This window comes from Branchiostoma belcheri, unplaced genomic scaffold (assembly GCF_001625305.1).
Source record: "Branchiostoma belcheri isolate BF01 breed outbred unplaced genomic scaffold, Haploidv18h27 scaffold58, whole genome shotgun sequence".
NCBI classification, from domain to species: Eukaryota; Metazoa; Chordata; class Leptocardii; order Amphioxiformes; family Branchiostomatidae; genus Branchiostoma; species Branchiostoma belcheri.
Window position 1 is genome coordinate 1,211,484 of NW_017804220.1, and position 21,299 is coordinate 1,232,782.

General features: G+C 41.8%; 1 protein-coding gene across 6 annotated transcripts; it reads right to left on the reverse strand.

Moving 5' to 3' along the window:
- Positions 1-6,273: 6,273 nt before the first annotated feature.
- Positions 6,274-18,802, reverse strand: LOC109481859 (troponin T, fast skeletal muscle-like). 6 transcript variants are annotated; one of them, XM_019784483.1, is made up of 9 exons: positions 18,690-18,801; positions 14,704-14,769; positions 12,843-13,120; positions 12,304-12,381; positions 11,424-11,534; positions 9,356-9,547; positions 8,658-8,701; positions 8,421-8,480; positions 6,274-7,094 (listed from the first exon to the last, which is right to left on the reverse strand). In XM_019784483.1, exons 2-9 carry the CDS (start codon positions 14,756-14,758, stop codon positions 7,091-7,093), a joined length of 822 nt encoding a protein of 273 aa, XP_019640042.1. In that variant the 5' UTR covers positions 14,759-14,769; positions 18,690-18,801; the 3' UTR covers positions 6,274-7,090. The 6 variants fall into 6 exon arrangements, with proteins under 6 accessions (XP_019640042.1, XP_019640045.1, XP_019640041.1 ...); XM_019784486.1 differs by having other exon boundaries at positions 8,416-8,480; XM_019784482.1 differs by lacking the exon at positions 11,424-11,534 and adding an exon at positions 11,623-11,733.
- Between the last annotated feature and the right edge of the window lie 2,497 nt (positions 18,803-21,299).

Below are 21,299 nucleotides of genomic sequence, written 5' to 3' on the forward strand. Positions count from 1 at the left end.
CTTGACATTCCAAAGGCTAAAACACAGAGATACAGAAACTCACCAATACCCTACCTGACTCGATTGTTGAACCAGCATGACTTTTAATCTTCAACTTATTTTTAATGCATTGTCAATGAGCGAATATTCTCTTACTGTCACTACCAATTCTTTGTATATATGACGCTCCTCTTTTATTGATTATTGTACTATATTTTAATCATGTACTGTATTGTACTATTGCACTACCTTTTAACCCTATATCGCCAACCATTATATTGTACTTTTATGTAATATTGATCTTAATTCAGTGTACTCCACTGCGACATCAATAAAGCCAATCTGAATCTGAATCTGAATCTGAATCCTTCCACGCCTGGCCGGCCTTATGGGGCGAGGGTCACCACAACGAGAGAACCGCGCTCTCGCGGCTGGTTGTAGGATGACCGGCCATTAAAACAACGCGGTAAAAAGTCTTCAAAACGCTGTATCAAAATTCCCACCCGCCCCGGAGCCTGCACAGGTTGGGGAACGTTCGGCTAAACAAGTGCCGGCTTTACGCACTGCGTGTTCAGATATCTCTCGGATAGTTCTGTCCTTGCTTCTGACACTTGTTTCTAAATGTCAACACATGTACAGCCACACACAGATAGACTTAGCTGGTAGAGTAACTTGGTAAATACCTTAGGTAAGTCCTTGCTTGGTAAATACCTTAAGTAAGTCCTTACCTTAGGTAAGTCCTTGTCAGATGAATCTTCTTCGAAGATGTCAGAATGGCTCTATGAAAAATTGGAGACGGGGAGCAAAATGTGTACTCTTCTGCACTGAGATTATGCAAGTGAGAAAGTGTACGTACCTCTGATTGGATGGTTCATTGGATGGTTTATAAGTTGACCTCAATATCCACTCACTGGATAAGGTCGAAACAATCATGCTAAGCTAAACAGAATAGGCTTACTAGCTGGTAGAATAACTGAAATAATTTGGTACATACCTTAGGTAACTAAAACGCCTTGGTGTCTGCACTGAAGATCTTTGTGAAATGTATTTATTATACGTCCGAACAGTCAGAATACGCAGTCCCTGTGTGGCACGCGGGTCTAACCACTCTACAATCCCACCAACAAGAAAGTTTATTGCAAATTTATACCCGAAGACTAATCGCAAGAAGAATAAGTAATGCTAATGCTACTTAAGATATACATTTGTAGTTATTGTATGGTTTGATTTCTTTTCCGTGTGCAGTGGAGTATGAAATGGCCGACATTTTGCTAGATATATGAATTGGGAGGTGTTAGTAGAAATGCAGTTTTTTTGTAGGATGAGAAGGTGAATAAAGCTAGGGAACATTTAGGTGACCATTTCAAATAACCTATCTTTTTCGGTGCTATAATGAGGGCAATGACAAATAAAGTGCATTCCATCCTGCACTGCTGTACAATATTTACATATTCTGTCGTTAACAGACAATTGCTTGTATCTACCCTTTTCTATTTGTAATGTATGTGCGCTAACTCTAAGCTTACATATGGCTAATCTAACATCGAAGTCTTTGATGTGAAGATAACATTCCATTGCGTATACAGGTTTCAGATGTCTATAAAACCTTAGCCTACCGACATCAACAGAGAGATTGTAAAGAAAGGTTTGGATATACATGTCAGAGAGTCTACTTCTAAGTAATGTACATACATGTATGTGTTGCTTATCGAGATCGACGTTGTCGTTATGCCAGATATATGAGAAACCACTGCGGTCAAATATTTCTTTCACATGGTGTAGCAGATTTTTCTGGAGACGGGAAGCAAAATATACTAGACTAGTATATTGTTTTGCACGTGGCTGGCTGGTAAGTTGACCTCAATATCCACTTACTGAATAAAGTCGTAACAACGCTGGATTGTTTCACAGAGACACATCAAAGAGCAAAGCGACACCCTCTCTCTAATCGTGGAGGAATTCTGTCGTGAACAGACAATTTACCTTCAGGCCTCTTACGCCAATGTAGTCAGAGACAAAAGGGTGGTAGCAAATCATGGAGGGGCAATTATGGATAAACAATGGACGCTGTCATCATTCGAAAGATACCTGGAGGGGGTAATTAACTTAACAAAACAAAAGACGCTCTATCATCATCGATATCGCAATCTTCCTTCTTACAAAAAGTGCAGTGAGGAAGAAAGGTGAAAGGAGTGGCAAGAATTCCAGGTTGGTTAGACAATACTCACTGCTTTTCCCAGGTTTGAATTGAAGAGTTGCATGACTTAGAGGGCTTGCCATCTTGAATGTTTATGCTAATAACTTTCAGCAGCAGAATAAAAATGACTTTTGAAAACTTATCCAACACAAAATATCGTCTCTTTAAATTGACCTCAATGTCCACGATCTGGAAAGGTTGTGACACCCATAAGGAGAAGGATCTTCTCATTCTTCAAAATATATCTGGGGGGGGGGGCTCTATTATTATCGCTATCCCAGTCTGCCATCTTTAAAAGTGCAGTCAGGAAGAAAGAAGTGGCAAAGATAGAGTAGGACAGACTTGTACATTGCCTTGAGAAACGTTCCCAAAAGCACGACTTTTTGGCATAGTCTGCTGATATATAATATTTGGCTGGGCCTGGAGTTAGTACTACTGTATTTATGTTGAAGTAAACACTGAACTTCTCTGGCTGACACTCCTCTGTCTAAAACTAAATTAAATCGGACTTGTAACCTTAAATTTACTCCCCGTCCGAACTAAACACGGCACGATCTGTGTGCCAAAATGACTGAGAAGGAAAAATGAAGGGGAAAAACACATATGGACTGAGGGATGCACATCAGACCGGTGGAGGCCAGCTCCGATACAACTTCCCGTCATCTTTTCTTCAATTTAAGACGACATGACGTCAAAGCGACGCCGTGTGCGTTATTATTCGATGTGACAGAGGCTACAATCTGAATCTGTGTGTGTGTGTGTGTATGTGTGTGTGTGCTTGCCTTTTCCTCATTGTCTTCGTCAGAAGGACTATGAAATTGTCTCGCCGGAGTGTGGGGAACTGCGGATTTTGCGATATAACTCTGGAAGGCATGATTCGACGTCCATGATTTTTGGCAGGCAGATTACCGCTGTTAAGGTCGAAGTCAAGTACAAGTTTTGGCTTCGTAGGGGGTCCGTGCGTCACGTTAGTGCACATTTTGTGTTTGTGGCTTGTTAGCAAGATAACTCAAGTATTTGTAAAATGTTGATTATAATTCTTGGTGTGGTGCTTACTATTGTCGGGACCAAGGTTAAGTTCGTTACTGAGCTTCGTGGGGGGTTTTGTTGTGACTACAGGGGGCATTTTGTTAATTTTTCTTGTGAGCAGGATAACTTTTGTATGTGTGGATGGAAGTTAATGAAATTTGATAGGCATATTACTGTCGTGGTCTCCAAGATTGAGTTCAAAGATGGGACTCGTGGAGGTCGTTATGTCCCCGTAATAGGACTTTTTGTGTTTAGAAATCCCCACCTACATCTGCTTGGAGACAGCCGACAGCTGGATATAGCGGGGAACCCCATAATGGGATGGGATCAAATGACGTTACATTGAGGGATTGTACTATAACTTCAGCAGGGGGAGGATAGGTTGGACATATGTCAGGTTATTTTCTACGGCCACACCAAGTAATTGCTATGGATGACGTCCACTGGAGACCTTAAATCTAATTACCTTAAATTTAAGGCAAGCGCGCAATAAAAACACGAAGGGCCGAAAAACGAGATGCCTAGATTTGGAATATACTAACTGTAGAAGTACAAATGTTAGGACACAAAGAACACAAGAAACAAGTCTTCTATTTGTCATAAAGACAAATTAACAAAACAGCAGTAGTCACCCTGTTCTGATTCTTTCCTTTATAACATCTTCTCTTATTATATTTTGCGGCGCTGTCGTGACACTTTCAACACAGTAAGAATTTCTTGAACGTTTTTTTTTCCAGTAACAGTCCAAACTCAAATAACGTAGGGGGGGGGGCTAACACGGGTGACGACGCATCTGTATAATCTGTGGCAAACCGTTTCAGGGTGTTCTGTACCATAAAAATAGTTCTTTTGTTCTTTAGACCAAATTGATTATTAAAAAGAGTGAAGAATACGCATGTTAATTTCTCTAGAACGATGTACCTCTGACGAAGACATGAGATCTCCGACCTCTAGTTATATATTGGTTACATTCAGGGTGTTTGTGTGTGTTGGAGGGTGGGGGTGCATGCCCTTGTCCTGCTGATAAAATTTTTTTGTCAATTCTTTGGCAAGTTTATCAACAGTGAGGTAGTTAAAACTTAGGTAACTCATAACCGTTGGCCTTCTTAAATTTTTGTGATACATTTATAAGTAAATGGCCGTCGCCCTGAGTTAACCACGAAGCTGGACTTGCTGGGCTGTCATTTCTTGAAATCTAGTCCTCGTCAAAGAGCATCGAGGCCGGGCCACTCGTGCTGCAAACCTGCCGATGTACTTGGCCCTTCTTGTCCGGGTGTTGATGACGTCATAGCTGTAGGGTCTGGATATCTCTGACGTCATGCCCTTTCGTTACCGGTACGTATAATGTAGTTTCGAGCTTGTTTCTTCCAGTCATCAGCCATGGTCAGTTCTAATTCTACCAACGTACTGGTAATTCTTCCGTTCATATAAAGCTAACTTTAACCCCTTTTATTTTTTTTAACGGGCAACAGAAGACGTGCAGTTATAGCATTGTCTTATGAGACACATAGCATCATATGAATGTGTAATATGAGCACTTGTCTGCGTAGTGTATCTTTAACTGCCCTCTGACATATTATTCAAATATGTTGTATTTCAGTAATCAATTTGATGTAAAAAGCCTGATTGGCCCACCGAGACTTTCAGCGATTGCTCACAACTAGTAATACCTTAAATCCTGCTGTAAAACGTTTTGAGGTGTCTACCCAAAGAATCTAATCGGCGTTGCGCCAAAAACAACTGGATATGATTTAGAATACCAGTTGCTTGAGTAACTGCTTTTTGGCGTATCGTATTACCTGGATGTCCAACCTTCATCGACGTAATCGGCGTTGATCAAGATATTTCACGCTCTGATCGTTTAGCTTTTGATGAGAGCGTTTCGGCAGTTCGAATATTGTACAGTTGTGTTTTCTACCGTTTCTGTTAGAACCGAAATAGCCATATAACAAAGTTCTTTATTCACAACCAAAGGAGTTCATTGTGAATAAAGGACTTGTTATACTGAGATTTACCATGCAATCATTCACGACCAAGCCATAGTTTGCCCCGTCTTACAGTTTGTGCTATAACTACATTTAGTGCAAGGTAAATTGTACAAACAATCACGGTTTTTCGACTTATGTTCGATCCCGGAGGTTCGGAAGATCGGAAGCCGCAATGTATTGTGGGATACACCTTCGACCTCCTCTGGCTTGATCCATACGAGCATGTGGCAGCAAAGCAATGTGCGAGTAAAAGCATGAACGAGACAAACTCCTTTGAACGACGACGGGTATAAATCCCCAAATATTCTTACTTTATTTCGAACTTTCTGTCTGGTGACATAATTCATATTATATTTGAGTCCATATGGCTTGTTTCAGTTCAATATCTGCTAATGTAAAGAAGGTGCAGGGTTCAAACGAATTCCCACGATCTAGTTCCCAAATTTCTCCCATTGCTCCTACCAGCGTCGTCCACTCCATGAAATAGTACCTTTCAGCACATCTTAAAGCATGCGTAAAGGTCCTGTTTCTTCACATAGAAAAATCAGTTTAACATTTACGGATACTTTAAGACATACTTAAAGATATAAATTTGTGAAGTGGTCCTGGTTATAGCACACCCCCAGCCGTCTTCCATCAGTTTCCGAGCGAATGTGGACAGGATAAAACAAAATCCCGAAACTTTCCGTCACATAACCCTGCACCTCCTTTAACCCTGCACCCCCCTAGATTAGTGTTACATGGTTTAGTCCACGTAAAAACGTCCAATTTAGATATTTTGGATATAAAGAGATATTCTGGGGAAATATTTGAGATTTATCCTTGTATCAAAGGGCCTAGATATCAATTTATTATGACATTTGTAAATCTTTTGGAGAAAGGGGCCTACATAACTTAAAACGACACAAAAGCTATCTAAATTCCCATTGGCCTCTGAATGTTGCCCACTCAATCATATTGTATACCTGGCCAATGAAACATTCCGTTGCGCAGTGTGTTCTTTCTATAGAAAGTCAGCGCAATCTGTATATATAGCTTTGGGTTCCGTTACAACAAAAAAGAAGCTGATATAAGCAAAGATTTGGTCTTTTTAGATTTTTTTTGGTTTTTATTTATTGTACAATGCAAATGTAACTCTTCATCACAGATTACGTAATAAACTTGTTTTTATTTGACAGCCCTAGTCTGAAACTCAAAGCTCCGGTATCAGTCTCAGATGGAACACGAGAGCCGGCCAGTTGAATCTAAGAATAGGGGTGTGTTTTTTTGGGTTTGTTTTTTTTTTTCAACGCAAACGGACATACAAAACAAAGGGTTAAAAATTTTGCGGTTAGGACAGTAGTTGAGACGTCTCACAGCAATATGGCCGCCAAAGTCGCACGCACAAATTTTAGATGGAAAAAATGACACAGCAACAACATACGGCCATGAGACGCCACCAACTTCACGACTAGGAGCGTACTCAACAGAATCGCCACGCGCTTGAAGTTAAAAGCACGTGGCATTCGTTAACATTACTATACGCACCCCACAAACAAACATACATACATGAAGCAACAACGACACGACGCTCAATGTCATTTTTACATGCGTCCATTTGACACGTGGACAAACACAAGTGAGTTCTAATACATGAAAACATTCGAAAGGTTGTTCAGTTGAAAAATGTTTTTGCAAGCATCTTCAAGTTGTTGTTCTTTGTCGAGTTCATGATGACTTTACAGAGTATATATGGCGATGTGTATCTCTTCCGGGACGATCTTGGCGAATACAGTAATCAAAACGCACATGAAGAAGTAAAGGAGACTAGTATTTAGAGAGAGGAGAGCGACTCGGTGCAGGGCGAGGTGGACAGCTAGGTAGCCAGGCGAGGAAATCAGTTCACATTCCACTTGGCTTAGCTGCAGAAAAATAGAAGGAAATACAGCACGTTATTAACACAATAAGTCACTCGCTCAAGCCTTAAAAACCTCCCATTTCATTGGAAAACCTCTCAGAGCCACGTAGGGGCAGTTTACTTGTTTAGAAATAAGCTACGGTCTCAGCAGGTCTCACTAGGTTTTGGTTACATACGATCAGTATATTAGTCGGCAAACTTGCAGAGATTTTTTGGGGTCGTGTTTTAATTGACTCGACAAGTTAGTGATGCAGTGTGGTTGTGCTGTAGTAACAACTTTTTGTCACAACTTTTTGAGAGGTCTTCTGCGTTGGAGGAGACTTGAGTGGATACATGCAGGCTAGCGGTGCAGAGTTCTACTCTACGCTACATTGGGGAAGTGTTCCTTGTGGGGATAAAAAGTGCTTTTAGTGGAAAATTCTACCGAGGGACAGGTTTTCCTCAATCTCCAAGCAGATCCTACGGTGGCAAGGTGGTTACCAATCGGCTAAGCAGGCTAATAATGGACACTGCTCGACCGATTGGAGACTGCCTTGCCACCGTAGGATCTGCTTGGAGATTAAGGTTTTTAGGAATAAGGACTTAAGAGGTAGTGCCACGGCTAATGACTCTGTGATTGGTTAGAAATGGGCCAATCACAAACCACCATACAATTTTGAAAGTCAGTCTTGGTCCCAATATCTTCATGTTTATTTTTTTGTTTTTGTTTTCATTTTTTCATTTCAATTTACAAATTGCTGTGGCACTTCATCTTTATTAAAAAAAGGGCTGGAGAATGAGAGGTGGTAAAAAAACTTTTCCCGTCTTGGGAATGATCAACCCGGTTTCAACAGACAATACCATACATGCCATACAAAACCTATTGTTGTACTGGAATCACGAAGCAGCAAAGCGTCAACTGTGAAAATAGAAAAACGATTGTCGACAAATATTCAAAGAAAAAAAACTATGTAAAGAACAGGTTCTGAAAAATTCTGAAAAAGTATACAACTACAATGTGTTTTTTTGCTTCCTATGGTGTTCCATACTATACAACGGTTTTACATTAAAGTAGTTTGTTATATGTTCTGTTCAAAGTATTGGATGGGGAGGGGGCACGCAGAGGAAAAGCTTACGTTGCAAAAAGAAACTAATTGTAAAGAAGTCAGTACTGTTCACAATAATCATTCACCTATTGTGATGTTACTCGTTTTATATGAAAAAATATTTAGCCATTTACCATTTACTTAGCCAATCCCTTCATTTGACGATTTTGTTCCAAGATGGCGTATTTTTCCCAGAATGCCTTGCTGGACAGCGTGTAGTTTCCGGATGTTGACACTTACCTTACTTCTTTCCGCCCCACTTGCCTCCGCTGACCTTGCCCCTGGACACGGCTCCTGGCTTGGAGCTGGAGAAACAAGATGTCCAAATAGGTCAAAACTTTTCTAGAGGACTGCATATATATATATTATAGTATATTCAGGATTTGATGAAGAAAATAAAAACGTTTGGGCAAACAAAATAATTGTGACGTGTATTTTGTACGTATTAATTCTGATGGTGCAAGTATTGGAGGTGCACTTACAACTTGCCCATGCTCTCGTTGACGGTTGTCCTGAGGCGTTCAACCTGTAAAAGAGGTACAATCGCGTTAGAACAATTCACTCAATCGCATAACGATAGCAACGTTATCTGCCTGCTTTTGAAACAAGAAAACTACGACATCTTCATACAGAATCTAGGAATCTAATCCATATTCATTTTGCTCTGTGCCACTAGAGCAGCAGAATGTGACTTTGATATGTAGATATGAGATAGCCATGAGAACCTTCAGTGACTTAGTACCATGTTTGTAACTGGAAATCAGCAGCAAGGACAGATGTAATCACCCTCCCAGCTATAGTTGGGAAATGGAGGCTTTGAAGGCAAAAATAGTTGTAAAAACAATGGAAAAGTACTATGCCTTCCGTGTAACCGGGCAATCAGCACCAAGGACAGATATAACCACTCTCATATTTGGGAAATGGCGGCTTTGAAGGTAAAAATGCAGTAATGAAAAAGCACTAAAATTGTACTCAGTATGTCAATCAGCACAAATGACAGACCTATATATAACGCCACCAACACATATTTGGAAAATAACACAAAAAATGACAATACAGTGTGACTCTGGTGTAACCGGCCAATCAGCACCAAGGACAGATCCGGAAATAACACTACCCAACCTATAATTGCATAATGACTGTTCTAAGCGTGCGAAAATCAATGAAAAACGTTACTTACGTCTTGGTTCTGCACCTTCACCTTGTCCTTGATGTCGTAGAGTGCCTCCTCTGAGTGCTGCAGCTTCTCGTACAGCTCGTCGGCGTAGGCTGCTGACACTTCATCGGCGCTGAACTTGCCGACACGCAGCTCGACGGTCTTGCGCTTCTTCTCGGCAGCCATGTCTCTCTTGCTTGGGCCCTTCTTCTCCAGCTACACAGGACCAAAGACCGAACACGAAATAAACATAGAATCACGTCTGACATTCAGTTCACATTCTCCTGACTACATCACTACAAGACTCCTGACTCCATCACCACAAGAAATCCAATCTTTAAGCGCTGTTTAAACCGTGGGTAAATGGACTTTGGAACGAAGAAAAGGAACCTAATAAGGCATGATTTAAGGTGTCCTTAAAGGAACAATTTAGGGCAGTGCATTGACGAGAAGTCTGAAGGATGGCGGCTGTGGCTTTTAGCGGAAGCTCATATTTTTGTTTCATTCAATAAACTGTCATTTTGCACCGTCATGTCAAGATTCTTGATTCTTTTTACGATAATGTAACTGTTATTATGAAGACTGTCTTTCTCTCCATTTTTTTTAAAATATTGTAACACTCAATGTTTATATACATATAACGGTATTATTCACTTATATAGATTTTTGGTTACAGAGACCATATTGTTTCAAATTGTTGCTAATTTCTTACAGCAACCACAGTATATACCTTACGTACACGTATTCAGGAGCCAATAATTATCTAACGGAAGAAATACAAATATTGCATTCAAAACAAGCGGACAAGAAAGCTAGAACACAGAAGGGAGCAGCGTTGGATTGTTAGTAAAAGACATAAACAAGTCAATGAGGAAGGCAACATATGCAAACAGACAAAATTATGAAAGCAGCACATGTAGACAAAGCGCTTGAAACAATATCAAAGAGCGCAGTGCCACTAAAAGCAGTACGAAAGATACTAATGCTGTAATTCTAAACTAAGCTGTACTAGAGCTAGACAAAGGCGCGGTTAGCGATGACCATATATATATACGAAGGAAAGCAGTGAGCGCGAAAGTACATAGGAAAGAAGTTGGGAGAGCTTGGAACTGGATCTATAGCAGTTTTTATAGAATTGGGCAACAGGAGAGTATTTGCTTTGTTACAGTGCGAACCAAATGTAACATTTTCTTTGCCACACGACATTAACTGTTTTGACTTTTCCTTCTTCATTTTCTTGACGTTTTGGTTTCTTTTATAGTTCTATATCTTTTTGTATCAAACTTCGAAAACAAGAACGACAGCTATGTTCCGCAAAATGAGACTTACATATGCATCATAGTGGCGACGAAAATCTAGTATAGCAATTAAAGCACACGACGTGATGACGTCACAGACCCTCGCAAAAGGGAAAATGACGTCATGGCAGAGAGGTGACGATGAAAATGGCGGCATCGTGGAACGCTGTTTGTGGGTGAACAAAAAAGTCGTAGGAAGAAGAAGAAGAAGACGGAAGGCGGTGACGGAAGCCGTGCAGGAAGGGAGAGCTAGGGTTGAGGAGCAGCACACACCGCACCACTCGTAAAGCGGGCACACTGGGTCTGTCCGGGTCATTTTGGCTACCAGAATTCCAACCATGACATCCTATCCCATTTTAGCTACCACAGCACGGAAAGTTGGACTTACCAATGGTAGTAAACGCCAGTAAATGTTTTCTTTGTAAACAGTACAAGGCTTTATAATGGTAGTATATAATAGGCAAGTCCGGTGATTTCGGACTTAACATGGGTACAGTAAATAAAATGCAGGACATTAATTTCATTTGATAGAACCAGTGTCAAGTCTGGTACTGCTTACAAACTAAACATTACCTTTTTCTGGCATTTACTACCATTGGTAAATCCAGTTTTTCGTTTAGTGTATACTATATCGTTATTTGTTTGTTTTTGAATGAATATTTTAAGAATTTCAATCACTGTTCAACTATTTTTGAAGGTCGAATAGGCAAGGTTATGTCATTGTTCTAGTACGCATGCGCCGTGACCCGGTCAGACGTGACGTGTGTGGGGGGAGGGGGGGTATGTTTGCCTACAGTTCTCAGGTAGCCGCCCATGTGCATGTTGACGTTGCCGAGTCTCTTCTTCCGTTCGTCCAATTCGCGCCTCCTCTTCTCCTCAGCTTCCTTCTGTTCACGCATGCGACGCTATCGGTGGCACAGGGGGAGAGAGACAAAAAGATACACGTCATATGTTATTCTTCTGGAAACGTAGACAACGTTAGCCCGAGCTTACAGTTCTGAGATAGCCGCCCAGGTGCTGGTTGACGTTGCCGAGCCTTTTCTTGCGCTGGTCGATCTGCTTCCTTCTCTCTTCCTCAGCCTCCCGCTGCTGTTTCATCTTTTGCTATAAATGTGACACAACAGAGGAGTTTTTTGACGCCGCTTCGCGTGCCACGGTGTCCTCCCAGGCCGAAAATTACTCTTTCTTCTCCCTCTTGGATAGCAAGTTTAGATGTAGCAAAATAGGCAGGAAAGTCTAGATAAATTCTAATACACCCGTTTTAGGCATGCAGAAGAATGAAAAGTTTTCTTTCTACCTGCACAAGGTAAAGTATCAAAATGAATGGAATGTTCTTGATCGCTTCAACACACCAGATTTTGACATGCAGGAGAATTACCATTTGACGACAAGCAGAGATATGTAGTATCCCCATCCAGTAAACTTTACTGGCGTTTTTTCCTCAAAATTAATCATATATGGAACACAATCGTTTGTGTTGCACTCACACATACTACGACAAAAAAGTCGAAACAACATTTTCCTCCTTTTCTGAAACTGAATATTTAATGCAGGTCAAAACGCGTATAACGTTCTGAACTATAAATTTCAAATGGCGTTCAAGTCAGCCTATACTTACTGTGAGATGTGATGACGGTACACCTCTGATTCGCCAGGAGGCGTGAGTAACCTTACCTTCTCAGCCTCGATACGCTCCTTCTCCTGTTGTTTCCTCAGTTCTTCCTTCTCTGCCATCTCCGCCTTACGTTGTTCCTGTGGGAAAACAAGAAGCACATCCAGTGGGTCATCAGTAGGATCTCCAAGACAACTGAATTTTGCACGCAGTAGACTGGGAATACATATTAAAGGGGTTTTGGGGTGGAAAAACGTTTTCGGATGGGTGAACCGTTCTCGGTCTAGCTTTAAAGAGGAAAGCACGGTATTTCATGGGTTTTCACGTTTCCGAAGCCAACTTCACCGTAGTTTTGGAATCCTTCAGCGGAAGTGTTAAGTTAATGGTCGACGTTTGCATGTTCGCAGCTGTATCTCACGGTGGGGTGGTCGGATTTATAATTTTCTGGGGCTCGGCATACATTTTGTTATTGGGCTTCAGATGCTGCACGTCTCTTTTTTTTTACAAATTGTATATGTGTTTTCGGGTCTAGAGAGAAAGGGTTTCGCGACACGGCATGGACCGTATGCTAATGATATGCTAATAAGCCCGAGTTACTCACCCTCATCTGGCGCATCTCCTCCAGCTCAGCGTCTTCCTTTTGCCGTTTCTCGAACCATTTCTCTATGAGGGATTCTAACTCGAGCTGATCTTTGTCTTTGCGCTTGGCGGCGATGGCACCAAGGTCGACCTTCTCTCCCGTGGGGATCTTGGGAGCTGCCACGGGCGGCGGCTTGGGCTTGGGGGCCTCAGGCTCGGGCTCGGGAGCGGCCTCGACTTCCTCCTCCTCGTAAGCCACCTCCTCTTCGTATTCGTCCGCCATCTCTTCGGCAGGTGCCTCTGTAATATGAACCCAGGGGTTAGAAGTTGCTAGGATTATTATGAACAGACATGTAGATAGAGAAAAAAACACACCATTTCCCCTGAGATGATCACCAGAACTGAAAAACAGGAAAAGTTTGAATTGATTTATTGGACCAAAAAACAATTGTTCCGCGCCTTGCTGATCTTAAGCCTGGTACAGGGTGTACGGTATCAGGGGAGGGGGGTCGGGGTAAGGGGACATTACCATGATTTTGGGGAGGGGGGCATATTTTACCATGATAACGTATGTGAGGGGAACGTGAAGATGAAAGTAGTAGGTGCGGTACATTGTGACTCAGGTTGTGGAGGAGGTGACTGAGGAAGAGCTTAACAGCCCTCTACCCTCTAACAGGCTCTTATCAACGGTAAAACCGTCTTTGTTAACATAAAAATGATTCCATTTTTGTCAACAAAACGTATTGTTGAAGTACTCGGGCGCTCGGAATCCTGAAGATCCAGTGTAGATAGAAAAGATCGAGTGTAGAAAAAAAGATGAACTCCCGTAGTGAAGAAGACGAAAAAAAGTGACAGTGGATCACCCAAGAAAGAGGAGTGGACAGTGATGCAAAGCACAGCAAGCACTACCGTCAGGCATTACATAACAGGCATATGTACAACACTACCAACAATGTCATCAAACATGAAGTCATACCCAAGTCATATACATGGCTGCCTCTGCAAATGTGGCATCAGACCATGTATAAAAATAGAATTGGTTGCAAATTCTTTTTTTTTACCGTATGACATTATTAGCAGTGCGGTACTTACATGTATATACAGAGTTGTAGAGGTGTCACGTGAGGTAAGCGGCTTCCTTGCAATATGCACGTACAACTGCACTAAAGGTTGGACTTACCAATGGTAGCAAATGCAAGTAAAGTCGGGCATTGTTTGTAAACAGTGACGGTCTTAACAATGGTAGTAAATAAAAGTCATTCCGTAATTTCATTTACTGCGGTAACCATTGTTTAATCAAAATTAGCGGGCGTAACGTTTTTTTACTACCGTTGTAAAATCCGGTACCGTTGCCAAAGTAAACATTAACCCGACTTTGCCAGCAGTTACTACCACCATCGGTAAATCCAACTTTTCGTACAGTGTGAATCTCACTGGAAGGCACACCGCTTCAAAGTGGACCGTTCCCCCCTTTGACACACCACACAACTTTGCTACTCAGTCAATCGTCATGCTTTTTTCTAAACCGTCAAGTCAACAGCCACTGTTCTTTGCTCTGATTCTCAAAATGTGGTTTGGGCTAACTTTTTGTACGATCCAAAAAATTTGTGTACGTTGCAAATATGTAATTTTGTGCCGCTAAATTTGTTTTCCGCGAAAAGTATACAAAACGCTTTTCATATCAGAAATTGAAGAGTCAGAATCAGTTTAGACAGATTCAAAAACGTTAAAATCTGTCCCATAAGCCAATTAGAGCACAGAAGATTCAAGTCTGTCTCTTGAGCCAATCAGAAGAGAGCTGATTCAAATCTGAGCCAATCAGAGCAGAGAAAAGTGACTGTGAATGACGCTGCGTCACTAGCACGCGGATGAATCCACTGTACCCTCCTCCTCCTCTGGAGCGGCGTCCTCTACCACCTCTTCTTCAACGTCCGACATATCTGCAGCTCCTATGGAAAACGGATAACACAGATGGGCAGGTGAAACGCTGGGCTCAGACACACAGCGTGTAAGCATGGACATGGCAATGAAGTGGTGAATCTGGAATTGATCAAATGCTGTGATTCTCTGTCGTTTTCAGAGTTGTCTCTGATCGACTGGGTGTATGTCGATGTCAGTTGTCGTTTTTTTCACTGATGAAAACGCCGGTATGGGACTATCACGAAGGCCAATATCAAGACGCAATTTCAAAGACACACAGGTATGCCAAAGACGTTATTTTTTCCATGTTCTTGCCTGTGTGCAGAAAATGCCAGCCACCTTTCCCATACGAAAATTCTTATCTCGAGGATGCAGTGGCGTAGGGCACAATTAAAACCTCTCTAGCTTCATTTTACTTCGTTTGCAAAGGATGATTTTCATGGTGTTTCATCAACGATGTAGGCGTTCTGTAAGTACTGACGGAAAGAGGCGTAAACACAGCACCGTCGACCATTCAGCGTTGATCGTGAAGTTTCTATTCATGTCGCAAGGTGGCGCCCGCGAGCAAGACTGCACCACAAGGCATTCCCTAGGCCTACGTCAGGCTCCGTGTGGATCAATAACACGGACTTCACATCTGCAGTCAATTGGTCACCACAGTCGACAAATAAAGACGCCCGTTTGGTTACACCGTACGTGTTTGTAGTCATCTATTTGCCGCTAACATCTCACACCTCCATGCTAAGTTTGCTGTCGTGGGGGAAGCCGCGTGTCGTGGGACTATCGCATCCAGAACCGTGGCTATCTAGTGCTATGCCTGAGTGGGTTAGGCCTCGGTTAGGGTTAGGATCTCAGGCACGGTTCTGGATAGTCTCCGCGTATCCAAGAACGTAGATGTGCGCCTGGCACCGTCCCGGATACGCGTGAACTATCCAGAACCGTGTCTGAGCATGGTTCTGGATAAAGCACGGTTCAGGATACAACAGAGCACACACATGCACCCGTTACATGCACGTAATCCAAGTCCGCGCACACATGTCCTGTCGTGACAAAATTGAATAATCAGACGGTTTTAAATTCACTGCAAATTCCACAGTACGCGAGTCACACGTAGGTCAGTACTGGCCGACAATAAAGTCTAGTCCCTGAATATGATATGAAAACATCGCGTTACAGTAGGTCGCTAGGCTACTAATAAGACTACTACCAAAAAAGATGCTCTCCAGAAAAATCGTTCGGTACATAATTGTGTAGTAAACAATGTAATATACGAACTACTGTATTACTGTATCTCGGTAACTCTAGTTGCCAAATAAGAACAGAAAACGGGTATCAAAACACGTTACGATATAAGGTTAAATTTTTCTACATTATTGTATCCCTGGTACGTAGGGAGGTTTAACAACATATTCTAGTCTGGTAAAACTGTACCATTCCAAATTTGATGCAATGTTTATAAGGCGCTATCCGTAGTGTAATTTTGAGGCTAAGCATTTGTGCTGACACAGAGAAGGGGATGGGGCAATATAACACTAAGGTTAAAGGCATCCAATGCAATGTCAGGGCGGCTGGATGAGGAAGTCTTTCTGATATTGACATTTATGTCACATTTTCATACTTAAAGCTTTTGAAATAACCCCAAAGCAAGCTACATGATGAGCCGCCTTATTTCTATGTACTACGAATAAATTACTCTCCAAGCAGAGGTTGTGGGGGAATGATCGTTAGCTTTTTATATATGGCCGTTTCTTTTGTCGCTACCCCCATGGTAGCCGGCGACCTTCTCTGGCTATTGGATACTGTCTTGCCACCGAAAGTGATCTGCTTGGAGATTACCAATAAATAGCTAGAACCAGCCACGATACGAAACAAGCAACTGTGTTCTGTCAGCGACATCGCATTTTTGCCTCACAGATATCAGTATACTATGGGATAGTGTTCATTCAAATACAAGACAAAAATGATCAGAAAATTGACTTTTTAAATCTAGTTTTACCGCCCTGAAATCGAATTTAAGCGAAGGCTGCGCTCATTCACATACGGGAAATGATATGGTCAGATACAGATTCAGAAATAAACTACCCCCCTCCCCCAAAACCCCCGTTATGTTCCTACCCCTGACCCATCGCAAACACTAAACGGATTAGACGGTAAACCTTCGCACATCTTTTACAAGTAAATACCGACACGTGAAACACACAGCCGTATATGGATGGCCGTGTGCCAACTGCAAAGCTACAGTAACTGTTAAGAATTAGTGCCCTAATACCGTCTGGCCTCAAGGCTTTAGACTCAAATAAGAACCTTTTACTGTCAGTTATTTTGTTGTGGAGATTTTATAACAAAAATATAAGTCTCTTATCTTGCAAAATAGTCGAAGCAAGATAAGGATCTAAAATAAGCAATCTGAAATATTTGTTTTGGTTGAAAGCGCTGGTATCATAATTAATGCGCTGTAGCTGTGGATGATTTCAAAATATTGATGTTTATATAGATGCTATTTGCTGTCACATTTGAATGCGATGATTGTAAAGAAAATGCAGGATAAAATTCTGCAAAAATGTGTGTAATAGAAATTCATTCCATTGTCGAATAGAATGAACTTCGTTTTGAGTGGATGATGACGTTCTGAATCGTTCCGTGGCTATATCTGCTGTCCTCTGGACATTTTGTGGTACGTAGTAACCTGACTCCCAGTGCCCGCGAGGCAGTACGCCCGGACCCGCGTCTATTTTAGTCGCAGTCAACCCGAAATTGCCGGCATCGCCTTTTTTGGTCAACAGAAACCGGCCGTTTCAGATGTACACTAAACGGGAATAAACATTTCACAGACACCGTACAAACCGTAACGACTAGACAAACTCTGTCCTACCATCTCACAAAAAACGGGTTTGTGGAAAAAAAAAGTGTCAATAGCTGAAGCGAAGGTTAAGTTTTCTTTTTCCGACGGGCGATATAAAGCTTCAACCCTCGTCCTTCCGTCATCGCATTTCGCACATACTGCAGATGTCCGGGATCGCTCTCTAGACTTTCTATTTTTGAGATGGACGACTGTAGATAACGGGAAAGACGCTGGAACAGAAGATACTGACATTTTGCCAAGAAATTTCCCCCCTCCCGGTGTCTTCTGTAGAACAGCCGTATTCTGTGTTAGCAAACCAGCTTGCCGCAAATGTGACACATTCTTACCTAAACGGGAAAGGGGGACACCGTAGCAAAAGCGAAGGAAAGAGAACAAACCTAACACATTTTGAACGATATTACAACTTTTCAAAGTAAACCATATTAGAAGGATAGTTAGAAATCTGTCTTAAACTAGGAAGAGAATCATCGGAACATAGCAATAGGTGATATCTTCATCTATATGACGACATCAAAAATGTGTAATTCAAACCAAAGGCTACATCGGGTCACTTGTTTTTAGTACCAAACCTTGGAGTCTGTTGTTGAGATTACTTCAGTTAAAATGCATTCATTCTATAGCGTCAAACGAAAGCTGACGTTAAAACACGAATCTAACGTTGGCATTGTCTCCATACCTAGCCTTGAGCGTTAACTTTGGTGATATCTCCTATCTACAACACAATACTTATCATAGGAAACAATGGCAAGTATGCGTAGGTCTTATATATACATCTTTCTAACAACTACATGATAGTCATTCGGATTTCCAAGTAACCAAAGTTTTACACCGTTTCCTTTTTACCATGTTGGTGCAAAAGCTTTTCGCTTTCGTCTGAAGGAACGCCTTTAGCGTTAGAACTTCGTCCGGGACAATTTTATCTGCAAAACCTCCCAGTTTACATCTTCTTATACACCACAAACCGAGCCAAATCTGTAGTTCAAAGAAAACCCTTTAACAGATAGAAAAGCACACTACCTTATTCAGCGCGCCACGGAAAAGGAGGGCTCCTGCTGAAAAAGGGGAGGCAGTTGTTGAGCGACTTACCTTAACGGCCGGTCGGTCGGGAAAATGCCACACGGTAAGAGAGAGAGAGGGGAGTGAGACCGGCGACGTTTTTGGTCACCCTGTTCCAAGCTTGGTCTGACTGCAAGGGCGCAGGACCGTGCGGAATGTACCCCATTTACATAATGCCATCGCTGACATTAGCATACTATAATCGTATACGAGGCGAATAGCGCACATAGCTGGGGGTGCCCGGGGGACAGGCGGCGGGGTCGGGTTACCCCCTCCCCGCCCGCCCATTGGTGCGCTCCGGGCCCCGCCGGATCGGAATAGCACATACCCGGAGTGTGGGATGATGGGATATATATGGGTCAGTTCGAGCGATCGCTTGCAGAGATTAGATTACCCAGGGGTCTTTGTTCACGCCCAGGAAATAGCATAGCCACAACTTTTGATATCCAAAGCCATAGACTTTAAGTGTCGGGCCAAACAAGGGTGTTCAGAGCTGGTGACTCACTGCATGATACTAGTATGTCTACAACCAAGTACATTGATACAGCGGACGAGCTGTTTCACAGGTGCATGTGGTACATTTTGTACATCAGGGGGTTGTGGATTGGAGCAAGACCTGGTCAAAGGCAAACCATCGATAGTGTCGTCTGCCTGTCTAAAATCCTGATTTTCTATTTTTCACTGCCGCCATCATGTATTTGTACGTCATTTATTTGCTGTGCTTTGTTTGATCTTGATCAATCGTGTTAAGTCCCACTGTTGTTTCCAGAACCGTGCTTTATCCAGAACCATGCTCAGAGACGGTTTTGGATAGTCCCTACGTCTCCAGAACCGTTCCTAGGGTAGATACATGTTCTCGGAGACTATCCAAAACCGTGCCTAGGCCCAATCCTAACCCTAACCCTAACCCTTTCAGGCATAGAACTAGAGACACAAATATTCCAACGTATACCTCTCTGTTTTCCTTTTCGTTTAGATCTGCTACAGTTCAACATATACAGCCGCGGACAGCTCTAAATATCCCGTTGCATGTCGGGACAGGTGCAGGGACCGTTTGATCCGTTACAGTTTGAACTGTCAGGCGGCGGATAACGGTTGGATGATGTCCAATTTCCGATTACATCCATTACGTACACTGTGGTCTGAAACACAAGGACACTGTCTTCCTGTATTGCCACCCAGTGCTCTGGTTTATCCCAAGCTAAGCTGTTGTAATGTGCCGGGTATATTCTGTCTTGAAATGTCATCTGTGTTCGCATAAGTCATTATGAAGCAAGTCTGAACTATAAGCACAACACAATAAGCGCGAAACTGGACTTACCAAAATTTTCGACTGTACAACAACAGTCATTGCTAATTCCCGTTTTTGATTGGGGTATAACAAAATCACAAAAGGAGAACTAGACGACAGGAACAAGAGTATTCTTAGCTATCTTTTCTTCAACTTAAATTCTTCAATATCGACACAGTTTTTGTTGTACACATCAGTCGAGTCAGTCATTTTCCGAATAATGTACAGGGGTGCCAGAGTTTACAGTGCAATATCATACGGAATACAGTGCAATTTTACGGAACACAGTACAACCGTATTAGCACACAGTGCAAGTTTACGGAATAAAGTGCAATCGTATTATTATACAGTGCAATTTTAATAGTACACACAGCAATTTTAATAGTAAAATTGCGCTGTATACTAATACGATTGTACTGTATTCCGTAACATTGCACTGTATTCCGTAATATTGCACTGTATTCCGTAATATTGCACTGTATTCCGTAATATTGCACTGTATACTCTGGCACCCCTGATATATACAGTCACCCAATAGACAGGTACTATGTTTTGAACGTTGGCTGGTAAAATATGCAGTCAGCCTCAAGACAAGACTTTGAACTGTTTCATTCACGCTGTTCTGTGACGTCACGCTGATAGAACAGCTGATGCCATGACGTCATCTCATCAAAGCTGACGTCAGGGTTTTTGGCAGGGACGGAACAGTCTCAAAACGGAGTCATGACAAAATATTGACCTTGAGGAACATTATATTGTAAGAAAAACGTATCAATTAATGTTATTTTATTCATATCTATATTTGAAAGATTTCAGTAATGACTTATTATTCCTTAACTATGCCCTCTTGTCACACACACAAATAAAAGTGACATAAACAAAATACAAAAATAAGGTAGTAACAACAATGAAGAGAAAAGAATGAAGTACATAATGAGATGGGTACAATCAAAGAAAACAATAATAATAAGGCCTGTCTGCAAAATAATTCAAGTTGAAAACCCCGTGAAACATTTTATAATTGTTGGCAAGCGAAAACTTCCCCCCTGAGAATATAAAGTGTTGTCGGCCATTTATGTCAAATGTCAGGATATTGTTTGATGATACAGGATAACTAACGTATATCGAGTGTATATTTGAGGATAACATATGTCGAGTATGAAAATTAAAAATTTTCTGATCATTTCTTACAAGCAAGTTGAATAAACCCTACTCCATTGCAAATAACTGTCATTCAGGAAATGGAGATGTCAAAATATAACGCATCACGAGCGTGTTTAAAAGCTGGAAATACAGCTAGCGCTGTCAGCCATGTTTGTTTACATTTTGGTGTTTTGCGGTGGCACCAC

Bases quoted from the DNA above. Each gene is read 5' to 3' on its own strand.
- LOC109481859 (XM_019784483.1), bottom strand. From the start codon at position 14,758: ATGTCGGACGTTGAAGAAGAGGTGGTAGAGGACGCCGCTCCAGAGGAG. The intron at 13,121-14,703 runs GTACAGTGGATT...TTCATATTACAG, and splicing joins CGCTCCAGAGGAGGAGGAGG to AGGCACCTGCCGAAGAGATG. The intron at 8,481-8,657 runs GTAAGTGCACCT...TTGTTTCTCCAG, and splicing joins AACGAGAGCATGGGCAAGTT to CTCCAAGCCAGGAGCCGTGT.